The sequence below is a fragment of the Acyrthosiphon pisum genome, chromosome A1 (genome assembly GCF_005508785.2).
Source record: "Acyrthosiphon pisum isolate AL4f chromosome A1, pea_aphid_22Mar2018_4r6ur, whole genome shotgun sequence".
NCBI lineage: Eukaryota > Metazoa > Arthropoda > Insecta > Hemiptera > Aphididae > Acyrthosiphon > Acyrthosiphon pisum.
The window spans coordinates 11,837,551-11,857,328 of record NC_042494.1 but is presented as its reverse complement, the minus strand read 5'-3'; the positions used below and the strand labels follow the sequence as shown (position 1 = coordinate 11,857,328).

The following is a 19,778-nucleotide window of genomic DNA, read 5'->3' as shown; positions in this document are numbered from 1 at the left end:
TGTGGGGTGGTGATATTTGTCAGCACTGGGAGCCACGGTGTTTGGATTACACGCCGAAACCTAATAAGTAGAAGCAATCATAAAAGCATAACAAATACCACCACATAGGCGCTGATACCCAGCTCATCAAGCACATAATAATAAGTAATGACATTATTCAAATATTGAACACAAATGGCGTACCTACGTACCTAAGTATCGAAATAAACACATCTAATATTGCTAAAAAAGTTTACATTCATTCTCATTCGTTTACAAAAGAACCGTTTAATAATTCTACTGTAAAATAATATTCAATTAAAATTGGCTAAATTATATTGGACGCTAAAAGTTTTTAGCGAATAGTTTTTTACCATTTAATTATATTTCATAAAAATATAAAAAAAAAATTATTATCAGTCGTATAATCCAGTCGTTTAGATCTATCTAATGCCGTGTTAAATAACTTAAGTATACGTTTAATTTATTAAAATATCAAACAATTTGGTTATCCTTATCAAATAATAACAACTCGTCATTTTTAATGTTATAACTTATAAGTTTAACTTATAACCATTCAGCATACATACATATTTTGTACATTGTTCACACAATTTGAAGTATTGATATGAATCGTTAAATTAAACTAAATAGTTCAATACGTATCAACATGTCTTAAGTAGGTACCTATCTTTTTGTTGATTAAATAAGTATTTGTTTTAACATTTAAGTACCTATAAACCTACATAGTATATATTTTAAACTACAGTAGGCACTCGAGATAGAAAACAACTAGATATCATAGTAAAAATACAGAGTCATCATTATTCATTAGTCAAAGTTTTTTTTTTATAATTTATTTATAATTTTGAATCAAATAGTTAAACTAACGCGAACTGTAGGTACATTTTTACATTTATTTGTTATCCAGGCACGCCCGGCAAATGCACCACCTGAAAATTTGAATAATTTGGATTATTCAAACAAAAAAAAATATATAAAAATTCATTTTCTGTTAAATTATACATTTTGTAAATGATTATGCCCAATATAGTATATACTTATTCTAAGAAACCGTCGTCTATTGAACCATAGTATAGGGTACAGTGATGAATGAACGGTAATACCACGCGTACATTTATTTTGGTCACTAATGATATTAGTTTCGTTATTAGGCCTAGCTACGGCTATTATTTAAGGGGAAATATTTAGGCAATTTTTAATCAATTACAGTTTACAATGATATAAGGACATAAGGTACAATTTTTTGGTGGGTTCAGGTTTTTCAGAATAAAAATCGAACAACGTAAACTAACTTTAATTTTGTTAAAACTTAAGGTCTTTTGAGCTAAAATTGACAGCAGTGGCGAGGCCTCTTAACTGTGGTACATTATTATGGGTACAACTTATATTGTCAATAAAAGTATTTTTGAAGTATATAGTGAGCTACTTATTATCTATCTGCAGGCGTACCTGGTCATTGCATAACATAATAATATTATAGTCAGCATAGATTACTAAAATCATTATTCTAATCAGTATTCACTATTCAATCATATAATATTACCCATCTAACCATTGTAATCTAACTTCTAGCTTTGACTATTATATTTTTTAATACTCACAATAGGAGTACAGTTACAATATATCTATATTATGTATATTGTCTACATATAAACTTAGCATTTTTTCGAAAACGTATGTACTTTTTTTCTTACAAAACGAACGCGCAACGGTTTTCCCAATTACCTACATAATTGGTGCGTGCCGATCTAAGACGTTTAAGTACAAATAATAAACAAGAGCAACGTTAAGCGAATCAGTCAGGAAGGTTGTATGTTGTAAGCTTTTCATACATTCACGAGATGTTACTAAATTTCAAAAAGGTCACATTGGTCATTGGTTTGTCCTTAACTGTCATTGTCATCTGCAGTGTCCTGTACGTGTTTACTGTAGGATGGGAACAACAAAATAATGACGTCGTTGGACCGGGACTTTTTTCTGATTCTTCGCTTAAATTCGTCAGCGTAGTATGTATTTATGTTGCATAGTATTTTTTGTTTGTTTTTCTTGACGCTTTCGATAACTATTGGCAGTGGCGCCCAAGATATATTTTTCAGGTGTAGCAAGAAATAATTTTAAACCACCACTTTTGTTGCTGCGGCAGTCCGGCAACGCATACAATTTAAATATTATTATAATAGTGGATGCCTAGTAACACGTTAATTATTAACACAAATAACTCATTAAAATTAAAGTATACAATTCAGCGCAACGATTGAAAGAATCAAAAAAATTAATTACTTTTTTATATACTTTAATGTTTATTTTCATAGAAGCCCATATGGTATCATATATCAAAAAACTACTAACGAAGTTTCACTTCATAGTCTTCATACCTACGTTTAGATTAATAAACAAAAAACAAAATTAAATGTATAAATATTAAAATAATATGTGTTTTAAATTGTCTCTTTAAGTATCCACTTATTTTTTACAATAACATGAGTACATGACACATATAAGGACATAGATACGGTATTTAATATAATAAACTCATAATGATCATGGTGATCATAGGTGGGACCTGAAATTTTTATTAAACTGGACCACTTATCCTGATCAGATCAGACATGTACCTACCTACTTACTTATAAATGGTGGTGAAGAGGGCTGTTAAATTCATTGATAACATTTTTTTAAACTGATTTGTGTAAATGTATTCTATAAATGTATGACGTAGGTATGTACTTTTATATGCTTGTATTTAGTATGATTTTTATTTAAAAATGAAAGTAATAATTTTATAATTATAATAAACAGGGTTTTTGGAAGCATGCTCACTCTATTTTTTTGCTTAAATTATACATATAGTCTTAATTCTGATTTTTGAATTTTTAAATCCACTTGTGCATAGAGATTATTTTTTTCAAATAGGTACTTGAGATTTTTTGTACCGTTTAAGGATGATTCTGTGACAATACAAACTTCTGTTTTTCAAATAGGAACCCCTCTTCGTCACTAATAATTATTTAGCAGACATTTTTTTTTGAATTTTGATGTATCTAAATCAAAATTCGAGCGAAGAGTGATTAAGTTATATAAATTTGTGTAAGGATATTATGTCTATGGTAATGGCCAATGGGTTAATTAAATTTGGAGGTTGAGGTGATTTGAAAATTTTAGTTATTAGTTAATAACTTATTACTATTAATGTATCAATATAAATAATTTGCAAAAATAACCCAAGTGTAATGAATACTACATCTAATATTACATCATGTATAGCTTATATTTTTGTTTTTGTAAACCATATATTTTAAGGATTATTATCCTTAGTACAAACATTTTAATAAATCATAAGTTACTTATCAGAATTTTTATTCTGATATTAATTTTTACAACAACATTTTCAAGAAAAACATCCGCTAAATAATTTGCAGTAAAAGGAGGGGGGTTAAGGTTCTCATTTGAAAAATATATGTTTGTATCGCCACTGAACACTCCTTAAAAAGTACAAAAAATATCAGGGATATGAAAATCTGATCTTTTTCTATGTATACTTAAAAATTCTAAAAATCAGAATTTGAATAAATGTAATATTTAGGGAGAAAATGGGGGGAGCATGTTTAAAAAATCATCCTGTATATAAAGTTCAGATCTTGTTGACAATAATTATGTTTATTTAATCGAATACAGTATATTATAAAGCATATAAAATATTTTATTACTAATATATAATAGGTACCTATACCTACCTTGTTTATAATAATACTATTAATACTGAAGACGATAGTGGAACCGAAATAGTTACCTACTACAGTGTTTAGTATTTAAAATACCTAACCACAATAGTGCATCGACACGGCATACCAACGAATTACGAAATAATTTTGTGTATAATCATAATCACTTGAAATTTGACTCTAAAACTGGGTTGGATACTAATCCTCTTCTTGGGTGCACCGCTTTTTTCTGACATTGAACACATCATTTTAAATAAACCATAACTGTTTCGTTTGTTATATTGCAATATTTATTTTTCAGTTCTGCCATCATACGATTTCGTCCTCCGTGGCCGATGGCAGAATGTGTTTCGTGAAGAATATCAAACAGTTCGTCAATTTTAACATAATACAATACAACATTTTTTTCGTCAACTGGTCTAATAAGGCGTTCTTTTCCATTTATTTTTAAAATATCGTACTTACGTACTACACGATAGTCCTTCATTGTTTTAGCTTCACCGACAGTTTTTAAACACATTTTTGATTTTTTAACTTGTTCAATAACATCATTATCTATAGTCTTTAGTGGACAAAAATGAGTTAGGTATTATCATCTCGATTGCTCGTAAGAATATTTTTCATTTTTTCGTTGAAAGTTGTGCGAGCAGTTTGAAAATCGATAGCTATTTTAAATAAGTGGTAAATACAACGACAGTTGTACCTACACATACTATAGTAATAATCTATATAAATTTTCGTTACGTATGATATTTTCAAATGTAATGTCCACGGCTATACCAATATATGTTATAATATATATAGTAATAATTGTATACTGTATAGGCCCAGTGTCCACCTTATCTGTGGCCGATAAAGTTTTATTGATTTACCCAATTAGTACCACAATTAGTTTAGCGATCACTTTATCATTGCTCGTTGGACATTATTTTAAAATAAAATCAACATTTCCCAAATCATACGGTTATTAACGTTATTCACTAGAAAATAACGATAATTTCCACATTCGTAGGTAAATAACGTAAATAACCGACGAATAACATTAATTTCCGATATAACATCATTTGACATTTACCGTAACATATACAATAATACGGGCGATTAGCGATTAGCATGGGCCAACCCAGTTGGTATCGCCTATGGTATTGTCTAAATAAGATACTTAGATAGGTACCTAATGAATTATACATTACCTACACATTAAAAAAACTACTTAAAATGTACATGTATTTCTAATATAATATTATGTTTACAGCTGGTCCGTCATGGAAATAGAGCACCAATGATAAAATACGAAACAGACCCACACAAGAATGCTTTTCCAGAAGGAATAATGGAATTAACGAAAGTAGGAATAAATTAATCATTGTAACGTTATAAAAATGTTTATAATGTATCAATATTAACTAAGAATGACAAATGACAATACAATACAATATAATTATTATTATCAACAAAACATTACAATGTAGATTTTGAGCGAATTGAGCACTGCATTAATTTAACAATTTTTTTTTGAAGTGAAACTTCTTTACAGAGGGTACGCAAATAAAATTACGGTCGGGCATGGTAAGATAGCGTAGTGACCAGTTCATGAACCTCAGAAGCGCATTTACGATTTTGGCGACCTTTTTTTCTCAGTTTCCTAACCACACCATGCGTTTTGGCGGGTCCGGGTAAAACGCATCCGGTCGACCGGAACAACAACTTGCATATTTTCTAATCATAGGTGCTATATTAGAGCGTCTTGTCGGGACCGGTCGATTCCTGCCGCTGACCTTCGGGCGGGAAACAAATCGACAGGACAAGTCATCAAAACACATTATTTTAAATCGTGTATGCCACACTGTGCGTTTTGGCCGCTGCGTTTTTTGAATATTTTACCTAGACATATTTTTTAAATATTTAAATAAATATTTATATTTTGAAAAATGGTTTTTGATACGGATAAATTTATATCATGTGTACAAAATAACCCTTCCATATGGGAAATTGGATCCAAAGATTATATGGATAAGCATGTAAGACAAAAAAGTTGGAATACGATTGGTGAGTACATGTTTGAAGTGAGCTTGAAGAACATGCGAAAGAAAGTAAAGGTAAGTATTCTAAGTTATATTTTATATTTATTATACTGTTTACAATTATTATATTATTATATCATGTAGAATCTACATTGTAGATATAAATTACATTATTGAATACATTTTTAAATTTAAAAATAATTTTATTCTAGAACTTATATTTTTATTTAAAAATCAAATCATGTCATATTGAAAATCTACTACTCCTGGGCCCATAAAGTAGTTGGCAAAGTAATCCCTAACTTCAATTCCATGCGAACGAGTCCCTGTTCCACGAGCTTCAATATCTTCTAAGTTGTGCGTTTCAGAATCTTCATAGTTTATACCATCTCTTTTACGAACGAAGTTGTGCAGTATGCAACATGCTTTTATAATCTCGTTCGTAAAATCTGGCTCCACCTGGATAGCCGTATGTAAAACACGCCATTTATTCGCGAGTACCTACTCCAAATGCACATTCGACTGTGCGCCTTGCTCTAGATAATCGGTAGTTGAACACTCTTCGGGAATCAGTAAGGTTACGTCCAGGGTACGGTCTAAGTAAATTTGAATGTAAAGCAAACGCTTCATCTCCAATAAACACATACGGTTGTGGGTTGGTACTTGTATTTGGTAAAGTATCTGGTTCTGGTATGTTCAATTTACCTTCATATAATTGTTTACCAAATGCAGTATGCACACTCCTTGAACACATTGGAGTCCCCTTCACGACCATATGAACCGACATCGATTACAACGAAATTCAAATTTGCATCAACTATTGCCATCAAAACGATAGAGAAAAACTTCTTATAATTAAAGTAGAACGAACCGGAGTTGTTAGGATTTCTACACCTTATATGTTTGTTGTCTATTGCTCCTAGACAATTTGGAAAATTTGTTTTAGTATATAATATATTTGATATTTCCACCCAATCTTCTTTAGTCGGTTTAGGCATCTCTTTTGAATTTAAAGTTGACCATATAACTTTACAAGTGTCTTTTACGATCACTCCAATCGTAATTCTTCCCACACAAAAATCAAATTTTAATACAGCGAAGCATGTACCGGTTGATAAATATCTAATAAACAAAAAATACATTATTAATAAATATATTTTGATGGATAATTTTTTTGGGATAGTGAATCTTGTTGGTGCATACAGTCGAAATTAAAAATTCCCAGTAGTTTTCAAAAGAACAGGGAGAAAAAAAAATTAGAAAAAACGGTTTTCGAAAAAATTAACTTTGGTTTTTGGTGTAACTCTAAAAAAAAAAAACTGTAGATACATGGCATTTTCATTGAGTGTTTTTATTAACATTTTTTATACATCATATCATTTTTAAAAATATTTTGACTTATTTTGAGCTATTGATGGTCATTTTTAGTTTTTTATTCTATAAATATCAATAAAATTTAATTTGTTGGTCAAAAAGCGTGCAAATGTAACACATGACTAATGTAATACAATAGCAATTGAAAAATATTAAAAACACATAGGCAACATTTTTTTATAAGCATTTAGACTTAGAATTTTGACAAAATTTATCAAATTTAAAATTTAATAATTATTTTGTAGTTAAAAATGTATAAAATGTTCAATTTTTTTTCTAAGGATTGAAAATTTTAAACAAGGTTCCACGGAAATATCCAGTTTTATACTGATTTGATTAATTATTTATATTTTATGATATTATAAATTAATATTATTATAGTGACCGATCTGAAAGCTAAATGGCGACATATAAGAGACCACTATTCAAAATTTATGAATCAGGGTAAAAGTGGCGACAGTGCTAAAAGAAAAAATTATGTACCTATACGCAGAATCACTGACGTTCTTGCAGCACATAATTAAAAAAAGAAGGTAATTATATTAATAAAGATATTTATTACAAACATATTTATAATGCAACCTAAACTCGACAATTTTAGATTTTTAAAAATACGTTTTAACACAAAAATAATTTTTGAGCTTTGAATTTGAGTTCAAAAATAATCACAGTTTTTGTTAAAAATTACCAAAAAAATGTATTCCCCAAGTCCAGACCACTGCACTGTGAAACATTTTGTACATACTATTTTTTTTTTATAAATATTTCCGTTTACGTCCCTGCAGAGTAGTTAGTTTTATTTGGTATGAAATATTATATCAGAAATTATAAAATTTTCATAATTTTCGAATTTTTTAAAATGTTCATAACAAAAAATATTCATGAAAATTTACATCACTAGTAATGACAACTAGATGAATTATTACTTATTTGCTCATAGGACGACAGGTAATTTCAATGAAAGTGTACAAGAAGAAGGAGAAAATACCGGTGGAGAAGATTCATCCTACGAGCTGGTTTTAGATAATGAAATTATACCACCTCAATCCGACAGATATTCAACTCCAAAAAGTAAAAAACAAAATAATTCCAAGGTACAAAAGATGACACCATTTCAAAAAGAGCTACTAAGCAATTTAACTACTTCTGAAGATGATGTAACTTCTGATCCTGATAAGGCATTTTTATATTCCTTATTACCCGATTATAAAAGATTAAACTATAATCAAAAAACAGATTTTCGTCTTATGACTCTACAATATTTTAGGAACGTATCATTAGGATCTAATCAACTACAATCAACTCCGCCATATTTTAACATTAATCAAAACACTAGTCAGAATGTCCCTATCCCAACTCAATATTCAAATGTATGTTCTTCGTTCAATCCCGGCCTGGGGAACAATCAAAATCATAATCTTATGACACAACCCTTGCCAATATATTCACCTAATTTCAATCCAAATGCTCAACACTCCACACCATATCCTAAAAGCTCATATACTTATATATCTGAATATCTGATCAACCCCAACAACCTACTACTAGTGGAGATTTGTTTGAAAAATTTTAATAGTATGATAAATAAGTTAAGTTTAAATTATACTTATTGCAATAAGGTGCGTCATTTCAATTTTAAATTCAAACATGACATTTTTTAATTTTTTTTTATAAATATTAAAATAACAAGGTTTGTTATACTAACAGTAAAATATTATATGGTGTTTATAAAGTATTAATGACATTAAAAAAGTATGTAATTTTTAATTTTGTAAGAACATGAAATTGTTTCATTTTTTTATATTTTATAATTAAATATCGAAGATTGTTATATTTTAATGTTATTTATACCATACTGTTAAATATTATTTGATCTTTGAATAAAAATAAAGTATTACATTTTTTTTCTTATAATATACTGTTTGTCTATGTATTTTCATAACCTAATACAGAAATTATGCTACAAAATAAAAATAATTATTTTTAATTTTTGATAACTACCTATATGTAATTAGTGATAACTTAATAATTATTAATAATCATAAATATAACGTTGAAAATCTTAACTTAGTATAAAAAAATAAACTTACCTTAAAGTAATTGTTAGACGTTCCTCAGCAGATATCGGATTACGAAATTCTGTGGTATTTTTCGTTATATGTGGACGTAGAGTTTTTAGCAACTCATCAAAACTTGAAATCCACATACGGTAATACTCGAAGAATTTATCAGGATATTGTCTAATATTTTCAAAAAATGTCGTAAACTGGCCTATTTTTTTCACGATCCGCATTTAGTGGGTGTACCCAATACCTTCGTTTTGCTTTTGGTGGATCTAATAAGCCTAATGCTTCAGCTACAGCAACAACTTTAATATTTTGACGATTCATTTAATCTATATTTAAATGTATTTAATATGAACTAATTAATAATAAAATATTATATAACTACGATTGAATACATTTATAAAATACAAGTATACTTACTTATGGTGTGTTCAAAAAATAAATTAAAAAAATACAAAAATGTAATAATTTTGACACACTTTAATTGGGTAGGCACCTATTAAAAAATTATACTCGTACTTATAACGTTATAACTGACAAGTAATATAATAAAATAATTCCGCATAAATTACGTAAGTAATCTAGGTCTAACTCAGAGAGCGTAGAGACGTTGAATGTAATGAAATTATTGGTTGTAGGTGTTTGACGAATTTGGGGCCTAGCGGTGGCGTTTGGAACTTGGAATGCAGTGGCGAGAACGTTTTTAAGAACAAAAACGCATAGATGTGACATAGGCAAAATTATCCGGTCAAAACGCATCCGGTTTACCCGGACCTGCTAAAACGCACGGTGTGGCGGGACCCTATATAGGTCATTACTCATTGTCACAAAAAATTTTAAGCCCCCTCTAATTTACAATTTACTTTTTCTCCGTTTAAAATGAAGGGTTTGAAACCAGTATAAACCGTTTGAAACCAAAACCAAAAACAAAATCAAAACCGAAACCGAAAAAAAATTTGAAATCTGTATCAACTTCAAAACCGAAACCGGCAAAATTGGATATCGGTATTAACTTCAAAACCAAAACCGAAAATATTATTTAAAAAACGGTATTTCTTTTTGAAAATCTGTATCCTGACATTTTGGAATTTTATATTACACAACAGGCGATTCGAAGACTCGATCCGGCGATTCAAAATAAATGAATAACCTAAGAATGAACGTAAATAGTCCAGGCCTTGAAACTAATTTAGAAACCGGTATACACCGTTTAAAAACTGAAACCGAGAACAAAATCAAAAACAAAATCGGAAAAAAATGGAAACTGGTGTACAAAATTGATACCGAAACAGAAATTTTTTCAATCGATTATCTTCTTATTTCTTCCACTAATTTAGACAACACTTATTTTACCATTACTACCCCATTTATTCCTAGTAAAAAAGTCAACCTTTATACCTAATCAAATAAAACGAATTATAATTTTAGATTTTAGCCTTTGTTTATGACAATATAATAAAATACATTATAATATATACATATATTATATATAGAGATATGTAAAGAAATATAAAATATAAGAAAGATACAGGTTATCACTTATCAGTTATCACTAATATAATCTCTCAACAAATCCAATAAAATAAAAAATAAATTATTTTATTTTGTTTTTACCTCTAGTGACGGCGCCCCTTTGAGGACTTGGAATTTGGCACCCCGGGGCAATTAGCCCCCACCGCCCTCCCTAAATACGCCACTGATGAAGCTACTAATAGCTATTAGCTATACACCGGAATAAAAATGTAAATATAGGTTCAGGTTTTAATAACCGTTATAATTCGGGTTAATATTAGTCAATACGTTTGTTCAGTAGTCTAGAAAAAACGCAACTTTTGTAGGTTGAGCCCCCTAAAAATTGTTAAGCCGAAAAAAAATTTAAAAATAAAATTATTTACGGTATATAAGGTATTTACTATTTATAATAAAATATAAATTCCTAAAATGAACGAATGCGCAACATTTGTTTTAGACCAAACTCGGTTTATTCATTTATAGGAGTTACATTTTTCTAAAAAACTACGGTAACTAAGATACCTAATAGGAAATTAATGAGGTAGCTATTTACTTACCATAATTTATCACCGTACTAATTAACTAAAACATTTTAAATAAGTAGGCCATCGGAGCGTTGAGCCGTAAACGTAGAGAAATAAAAAAAAATATAAATTAGGATTTTGATATTTCCGAAAAACTGATAAATATAGCCACGAATTACGATATTCGATACTAAATTACAATAATACCGCTTGGGAAGTTGGTTGGCAAATAATACTATAATATTATTGGTATTAACTATAGGTATTATTATTTACTACTAAAAAGTAATAATACCTATAGTAGTTGTTTTTAGGGTTGTTTGGGGTTCTGGTTAATTCGGGTGCAAGAACCTGACTATATTATTAAAAATATTAATTATTAGTATATTTATTAAGCTAGTTAAACCAAACATGCCTAAATCAAACAAAAAAAAAATATGGTGGAAAGATCAGGTTAGGTATTCGTTTAATTTTGGCATGTTTGATTTAATATAAACATAAAAAAATGAATGTATGTCTGTGTGTCTGTGTGTCCATATTACCATGACAACTATTTATATATTATTTTGAGATTTCCGATGGAAATTTTTGTATATAAATGGTTGGCATTTTTAATGAGTAACCAAGTGCACAGGATCAACTATTTTTATATACATAGATAGATTAGACCTCTGGACAGAAGATGGGCTAATTTAAAAAGGGAGAGGATCAACCCCGGGAGGTGCTCAAACAGGGGTTTTAAGATTTCCGATGGAAATTTTTGTTTATAAATGACAGTTTTTAAACTTTTTTATTACGTAGACATTATCTTAATATTATGCTATACAGCAACAATATTGTATTTATTTTTTATAGACACAGTATTCAATTCAAAGTCTTACATTTTGTTTAAATTTTTTTTAAATGTTAAATTTTTGTAACTTTGGCTATATTAAATGATTTGGTGAAAATCCGATGTAAAACAAATGATTACTTTAAGAGATATTAAAAATGTAGAATAACCTCGTATCGTCATTGGGCCGGTTCATTGCAATTGCCTATCTTATACGTTTAAAAGTTCCTCGCTTCATTCAACGATTTACAAATCAAAAAATTTTATTTTGGAAACTTATTCTATGTATAAATGTGTGATTGTAGTTGCTTGAGACTATAAAAGTAACAGAAATTCGATATAACATTTAGTTTTTTATTATTAATAAATCTTTAAACTGATATTTTTGTTAAACAGAGCGTCATGGCTATTTAAGTAGGTATTATAAAATAAAAATTCTAATATATCTCTTTTAAGATTTTAAATATTTAAAAAAACTATACGTTATATTGAAATTCTGATACTTGTATTGTCTTAAACACATAAAACCACACATTTATATGTAAATTAAATTTCAAAAATAAAACTTTGAAGTTGGTAAATTGTTGTGTGAATCGAGGAACTTTTACATGTATAATATAGGCAATTAAGATAAGCCGGGCCCAATGACATCTCGCTTCTTTTTTCAATTGCTCATAACTTATTGATTAATGTGAGTAGAAACGTAAAACCTGTACCATTATTCTTGAAATTAAACATTCTTTCAAATTAAAAAATCTTTTTTTTGTGTTGTGTGCTCCTTTCTTTAAATTAATTGAAATTAACAACTCTATTTTGCTTTAAGTTTATATAAATATAGACATATAGTTATAACTTATAATTAAATACAATTATTGGTAAAAGTAAGAGCTTTCAGACGTAGATTTATATACTTATATAGAGTTATATTAAATGATTTATTGCCTAGATTAAAAAGGTATGTTTATTGTATTGTTATTTAATATTTTGCCGGTGTCAACTAACAGAAAGGAAAGCACAATATGTACAAAAAAGGACAGTTATTTCGACGCTTATATAATGGCTTCTTAAGTGACTTATATTTGGACAGTGAGATTTTAATCAAAACTACCAACACAAGTCGGACGTTCATGTCAGCGGCAATGGTTTTGGCAGGAATGTATCCACCAAAGAATTATCAAAAATGGTCGAACTCAGAAACTGTGTGGCAGCCTATTCCCATTTACAGCAATTCACCAGATCACGTACATGTATGTATCTACTAAATACTTATTGAACACTTTAAAAATTAAAGATCATAGTTGAAGTGACTGTAGGCCGCCAATGTAACTAAAAATGTGTGTTATTTGTAAGTACACACTTCTATTTTTTATGAATATTAGTCATTACCAAGGCTGTGAATTTAATGCACTTAAAAACTAGGTATTAAATATACATGCACATATGCACTAAAAACTTACAAAATATGCTCTAAAAATTCTTAAAATATGCTCAAATTTTTCAAAAATATGAAAAAAACCACGAAAATGTAATTTCTATTTTTATTTTTTTCATTATCAAAATTATTAGTTTTAGTTTAAATATTAGTAGGTATTGTTATTTATTGATATGACTGATATGAGTAGGTATAAGAAATTTTGGGCTTGACTAATCTTGATCTTCGTCGTATACAAGGTTTATAAAAGAAATATGCTTAGAATAGCTTATGGTTCTACTTAAAATAGTATATTTTACCTTTAAAATAGTTATTGTATTGTACAATAAATAATTTCTTTAGATTTTCAAACTTGAAAGACCTCCTGTTTGGTGCCAACAAAGTTGTACCTATATAAATAAAAGGAGCGTTCTACATATCTGACGAAGTTATTAGGACAAACTTGAAATACGTCATGTCACTACTGGTTAAATCTTCTGGTACCTATATCCAAGCATACGTTCTTTTTTTCGCCAGTTAATATTTTTGAAATAATACACATAATTTGAAATCTTTAGTTTTTATTGATAACTGTTTAATCTCGACTTCAATAGTACAAAAGTCAATAATACACGTTAAATACCCGAGTAAAAATAGAATAGTTTCCATGAAACTATACAAGTCATAGTTTATATAAATACGTTTAATATTTTAATGTCAATTTAGAACAGATTGACCGAAAAAATGTAAATATTACGAAAAAAAGCGTTTATACAAGAAAATCATTAAAACATGCATTTATATGCCCTAAGCCCCTAACCCATGAAATATGCAAAAATATGCAAAATAAGATTTGGTATTTGAACTATAAATAAGTCAAAACAAATTTTGGCCGAATCCATTTTATTATACAGTCTAGCAAAAAAAAAAAACATGCAAATGCATTAAATTCACAGCCCTGGTCATTAGTCATTACGTTCAAAATTAAAAATTATTCTGTATTTTGAATGTTTAAAATTAATAAATAGAACAGGATAAGTTCTATACTTACTAGTTACCAGTTACTCTTTGAAGGTCACTAAATATTATGACTAACAACAATCATGAATTCATGATTGATACATCGGATTACGTTCAGGTATTTTAGTTATACCCAGTGTTGGGTAAGTTACTTTTAAAAAGTAATTAAGTTACTTTACTCGTTACTTAGAGATAAAAGTAATTAAGTTACTTTACTCGTTACTCAAATAAAATTGTAGTGTAATTACTTTACTTTTCAAATAGAAAAGTAACTCATTACTTTCTCGTTACAAAAAAAAATAATTTTTTTTTTTCAAATTTCTTGGCAATTATCATTCTGCAGGAAATAATGTAACTTTTTATAAAAATACATTACCTGTGCTAAAAAGGTATAATTTTAAAAATGTGTACAAAAAAAAAAGAAGATGTACAGTTAATACATATTTATACATAACAATACTTACTACAATAGTAATTACTTATGAGTTATGGCTATTAAAAAATAGTACTTATTAATTGTAGCTACTTATCAATAGTAATTAATCATTATATAGTCAAGTATAGTATAGTATAGTTTTGTATTTGTGTCACAAACTGACAACATAAACCTATACCTATACCTATCTGTAGAGTGTCAACTGATCGACTGACATCAAATAAGGAATAATAGCATTCAATCTTGTATTTGTGTTATTAAATATTATGTTTGTGAATATAAAATCATAATAGGTACATATAGAACAAAATTTTAACTTATACAATCATAAATATAAACTTTTTCTCATAAATTCCAAATGTGAAATAGCCATTTAAGGCTTTAATTTATTGGCTATAATGATTTATAACAGTGTAATTTTTAAATATTTCGATTTTATTTAATTCTCAGAAATATAATGTTATATTCTAATGTAAATTCTAAATACAGTAATAACTAATAAGTATTTTCAAACTGAGCAGTTTTTGTACAACACTTATTTATAAAACCTGTACCTATAGTTAATAGGAGCGTATATAACTCATTAGTCCACGCTATAATAGATATCATAGGAAACGTTCTGCAAAGGTACTTATTTAGAGGAATCAAATTAAATAATAACTTTTCTCGTGATTTACCGTGCAATTGAACATGTCAAATGTCAAAACAATTGAAAACTGAATTGTGGCGAGTTAAAATTAAATATATAAACATATAAGATTGATTGGAAAACATAATAATACCCGCATTATACATATATTTTTTTTTTTTTTTGGCAATAGGTAACCTACTGAATAATTCGAAACTGTAACGCGTTATTTTATAGAAATTACTTATCATAAGTAATCACCATTACATTTTCGTTATTAGAATATAATTCTAATGAAATTACGTAACGCGTTACAAGCAAAGTAACGCCGTTACAGTAACGCGTTACTTCCGTTACGTTACTACTTACTACCCAACACTGGTTATAGCTTACCTTTGTACATTAGATCATGCATACATACCTACTGCTCTACGTGTCTATAACTATTGCAAATGCAATAGGTTAACAAAATGAATAAAAATTAAACATTGCACAGGAGAAAATATCCTTAATAATATTTTGCATTATAATATAATGAATGTATGTATGTCTGTCTGTGTGTCCTTTGGTAGCCATGGTTACAATGGGTTTTGAAGCTATTATAATAATAATAATTGGTTGCTGGACAACGAAGTGCAAGGGATCATTTGGTACAGAGATAGATTAGACCTCTGGGCAGAAGATAGGCTAATTTAAAAAGGGAGAAGACCAACCCTGGGAGGTGCTCAAACAGGGATTTTGAGATTACCGATGGAAATTTTTGTTTATAAATGGTTGTCATGGGTTTTAAAGTTTTTATAATAATAATATATTATTCATATAGAGTTGGCATTTTTAATGGGCAACGAAGTGCACGGGATCAGACATTATATTATAATTTATACTTTATATATATATAGATAATAGAAATAATATATTGATTACTCTATCGATAATTTAGTTATACAATTATAAGACCTGTATGATGAATATCACTTTTATTTGGTATGTAAAAAAAAATGTTAATGGCCCTTTAATAAATAAATAAAAGTTAAGTACAATTGTAAATTTGTTATTAGCTTTTAAATTTCTTTATACTTGATTCAAATTACTTTTTATTAGAGCATAAACCCTTTTTATAATGTAATAGCCATACCTATTACCTAGTACCTACCTAATCACTAATCGTTATATATACTTTATGCTATTTTACACAGATTATCGGTAGACCGGGAATATGTCCGTCTATTGATTCTTTTGACGCAAATGTCACACACTTTCTAGATTATTCAACAGACAAAAATATAACAGCATTGAAATCGTTTTTATCGGAAAATTGCGGACAACCGATGACCAGCAAAAATGTTCCTCTACTGTACGACCTTTTTTTGTGTCAAGTAAGTTGATAATGACGTACATTTTTTTTTTAATTATAATATACCAATATTATAATTTTATTTTATCAATAATTTGTAGACACTAGACATTTACTATAAAGTATAAATATTAAGATATTTAAATATTCTTACAGATAGCTGAAGGTTTATCACTACCGGAATGGATTAAACCTTACCACCTTGCAACAATGGAATCAATTTATTCAGAAGTTGTAAAAAATATACTTTTTGAAAATACGACTTTAATGAAATTATTTGTAGGTAGGGAAAATATATTATTTTAACTATGCTGGGTGATCCTCCAAGCAAGCTCTGCCCCATTTTTTCCATTAGTAATGATTCTTTTCAAATACTGCTTTTGAAATTTTTATATTTCTTTAACTTTTAAGTAGTAGGCACCTGGAACTACATTACTGAAATCCTAAATGGTGGTATAGATACTCATAAACCACGTATTGACATCATATTGAACTTTTACGTTCAAAATATTAATGTTGAAACTTGTACATTTGTTTATTATAATATGTTGAAGGACCTCTGCTAAATGAAATTGGTTTGAACATGGAATTGATTTCAAATAATTATAATAAAGCAAGAAAAATGCATCTTTATTCGGGAAGCGATATTAGTATAGGAATGGCAATGAGCTTTCTTGGCCACATTATTGAAATGCCCGGTTTCGGTGCTTCGTTACATTTCCATATGTATTACGACGTAACAAAAGGATACACAGTTAAGGTATAAAATAATACACCTAAGAATTAGTTATATATTTTTGAATGTTTAAAGTTATGTTTAAGGTGTTTCTTTTTTGTCAAGTAGGTACCCATATATTTTAACAGTTGATCTCATAATATTGTTAAATAAGAATTAATAACCTTTTTAAGTCAATAGTTTTGTATTATCATTAAAACAAATTAATGGTTGAAATATAAAATATTTTAATACAATAAAATAAGACAATAATAGGTATAATAATCTTAATTTCTATAAATTTGTTAGCATAAGTTCAAGCCAATATCGAGAAAAATATTTTACTTTTTAACCAATAGAGGTAATCTAGTCCCAATAATCTTTAAGAAATAGAACAAAATATATGTCCCACAAATATTCATAAAATGATATGTTTAATAACACAAAAAACAATTGAATTAATTGTTTGAAAACTAATTAAATAAGTGTTTCGGTTAAATCAATAGGTAACTGATTTAGATTCGGATTACTATTTACTCAACAAAACAACAATGCATGAACAACCAAGCAGTCTGATAAATAATTATTAAATAAAGCAACGAGTAATAGTCAAGTTTAGTCATAATGACACGTAGTTAAATGTTTAAGTTCATTTTCATTCATTGAACATATATTAATTGGTATTATTGAAGAAAAACGTTTTATTACTTGGTTCATACCATTAAAACGGTGTTCGAGTTGTTTGATAATTATATCCAGAGTACGATAATAAATTTGTGTTTTAAAATATTGTTCAGAATCATGGAGACGTTCATCGTTACTTAATTCATCAAAATATTTAGTTGTTTTTGTTTTTCTTATTTTAGTGAACGTTGGCTCAACTCCCCCGGAAATTGCTATTTGTTTAGCTTCCTCGAACACTTCTTCAAATTTATCACGCATTTCTTTTATTTTATTTAAGGCTGTTTGAAGCAGTTCAAAAGCTTTAAGTAAGTCTATATCCGATTTTTGTAGCAATAGTGATACAAGTTGTAATGAGTTGAGAATTTTGGATTCGATGACAATTATTAAAATTACATCAAACTTTTGAAAATAGTTTTGAAGACCCGACGCTTTATCTTTTTCATCTTTATTTCTACCCATAAGTGAAATATATGCTAAAAGATTTAAAATATCTATGTAAAGCAAACTAAGCGTACCAAAACTATATATATACATAAATTATTCATACCCATATCGCCTACCGCAGCGAAAAAGGTCGTATCTAACAATTTTGAATTAATAAAAAAAAAGGATTTGTTTAACAGTATATTATAATAAAAAAATTCAAAAATATATGTAGTTTTAAATTTTTATTAATAATTAATAGAAAACATTTTTTTATTTCTTTGGGCCCCTATACGAACGGGCCCGGGTGCGACCGCACCCTCTGATCCCTCTTAGTTACGCCACTGCATCAATGATCAGTATAATAAAACAAAATTTATTTTGGATGGTTAAAAATTACACTGATCAGAAATTAAAAATTAAAAATTAAAATCCCAATTGCATGGTATTGCCATACTTTCATGACTGAACTTACGGCTGCGTCAATACCTAAGTGCAACATTTTAGAGTAAAGGGGTATCCCTGCATATTATTATGTTTTAATTAATAATATATAGCTCCTACAAGAGATCTTTACTTTTAGGATAAAATACATATCGAGTTATTTATTATTTTTTATCAAATCTCATAATATTATTCATAAACTGTTTGTCTTGATAAAATTTTAACTTATACAAAATTATGTTTGTTATACAATTTTAGCAATAACGAACTATCGAGTAACTGAAAGAATTATCAATTTTTAGGCATTCTATTTTGATCGATGGGACAATGAAAAGAGTGAAGAAATCTCAATACCTATTTGTGGTAATCCTTGCAAATTTGAGGACTTCAAAAAACTTTTGATCAATAATTTCTCTGAAAAATGGGAATATGTGTGTCAAAAAGTATAAAACTACCTATGAAATATTTTCTTATTTTATTTTATTCCTTTGTCTACCCAGTGCCCAATGCTAAATTTCATTACATTAATTAGTAGTTATAAACATTGTAAAAAAAATTATGTTATTATAAACATTGTGTTTTAAAAATAAATATTTAAAACAATAA

At 28.2% G+C, this 19,778-nt stretch overlaps 2 protein-coding genes across 4 annotated transcripts; one reads left to right on the top strand and one right to left on the bottom strand.

The window, feature by feature from the left end:
• The first annotated feature begins 912 nt into the window (after positions 1-912).
• Positions 913-19,778, top strand: LOC100574893 (lysosomal acid phosphatase). Of its 2 annotated transcripts, XM_016807210.2 has the most exons (7): positions 926-2,009; positions 4,981-5,073; positions 13,062-13,304; positions 16,749-16,928; positions 17,063-17,189; positions 17,461-17,666; positions 19,475-19,778. In XM_016807210.2, exons 1-7 carry the CDS (start codon positions 1,845-1,847, stop codon positions 19,619-19,621), a joined length of 1,161 nt encoding a protein of 386 aa, XP_016662699.1. In that variant the 5' UTR covers positions 926-1,844; the 3' UTR covers positions 19,622-19,778. The 2 variants fall into 2 exon arrangements, with proteins under 2 accessions (XP_029342532.1, XP_016662699.1); XM_029486672.1 differs by lacking the exon at positions 4,981-5,073 and having other exon boundaries at positions 913-2,009.
• Positions 5,941-9,545, bottom strand: LOC107884642. 2 transcript variants are annotated; one of them, XM_029486674.1, is made up of 3 exons: positions 9,214-9,545; positions 6,721-6,871; positions 5,941-6,668 (listed from the first exon to the last, which is right to left on the bottom strand). In XM_029486674.1, the coding sequence occupies exons 1-3, from the start codon at positions 9,414-9,416 to the stop codon at positions 6,660-6,662; spliced, it is 363 nt and encodes a 120-aa protein (XP_029342534.1). In that variant the 5' UTR covers positions 9,417-9,545; the 3' UTR covers positions 5,941-6,659. The 2 variants fall into 2 exon arrangements, with proteins under 2 accessions (XP_029342534.1, XP_029342533.1); XM_029486673.1 differs by having other exon boundaries at positions 5,941-6,871; positions 9,214-9,530.

Bases quoted from the DNA above. Each gene is read 5' to 3' on its own strand.
- LOC100574893 (XM_016807210.2), top strand. From the start codon at position 1,845: ATGTTACTAAATTTCAAAAAGGTCACATTGGTCATTGGTTTGTCCTTA. The intron at 2,010-4,980 runs GTATGTATTTAT...TTATGTTTACAG, and splicing joins CGCTTAAATTCGTCAGCGTA to CTGGTCCGTCATGGAAATAG. The intron at 17,190-17,460 runs GTAGGGAAAATA...AATATGTTGAAG, and splicing joins TTTAATGAAATTATTTGTAG to GACCTCTGCTAAATGAAATT.
- LOC107884642 (XM_029486673.1), bottom strand. From the start codon at position 9,416: ATGCGGATCGTGAAAAAAATAGGCCAGTTTACGACATTTTTTGAAAAT. The intron at 6,872-9,213 runs GTAAGTTTATTT...TTTGTTTATTAG, and splicing joins CGTCTAACAATTACTTTAAG to ATATTTATCAACCGGTACAT.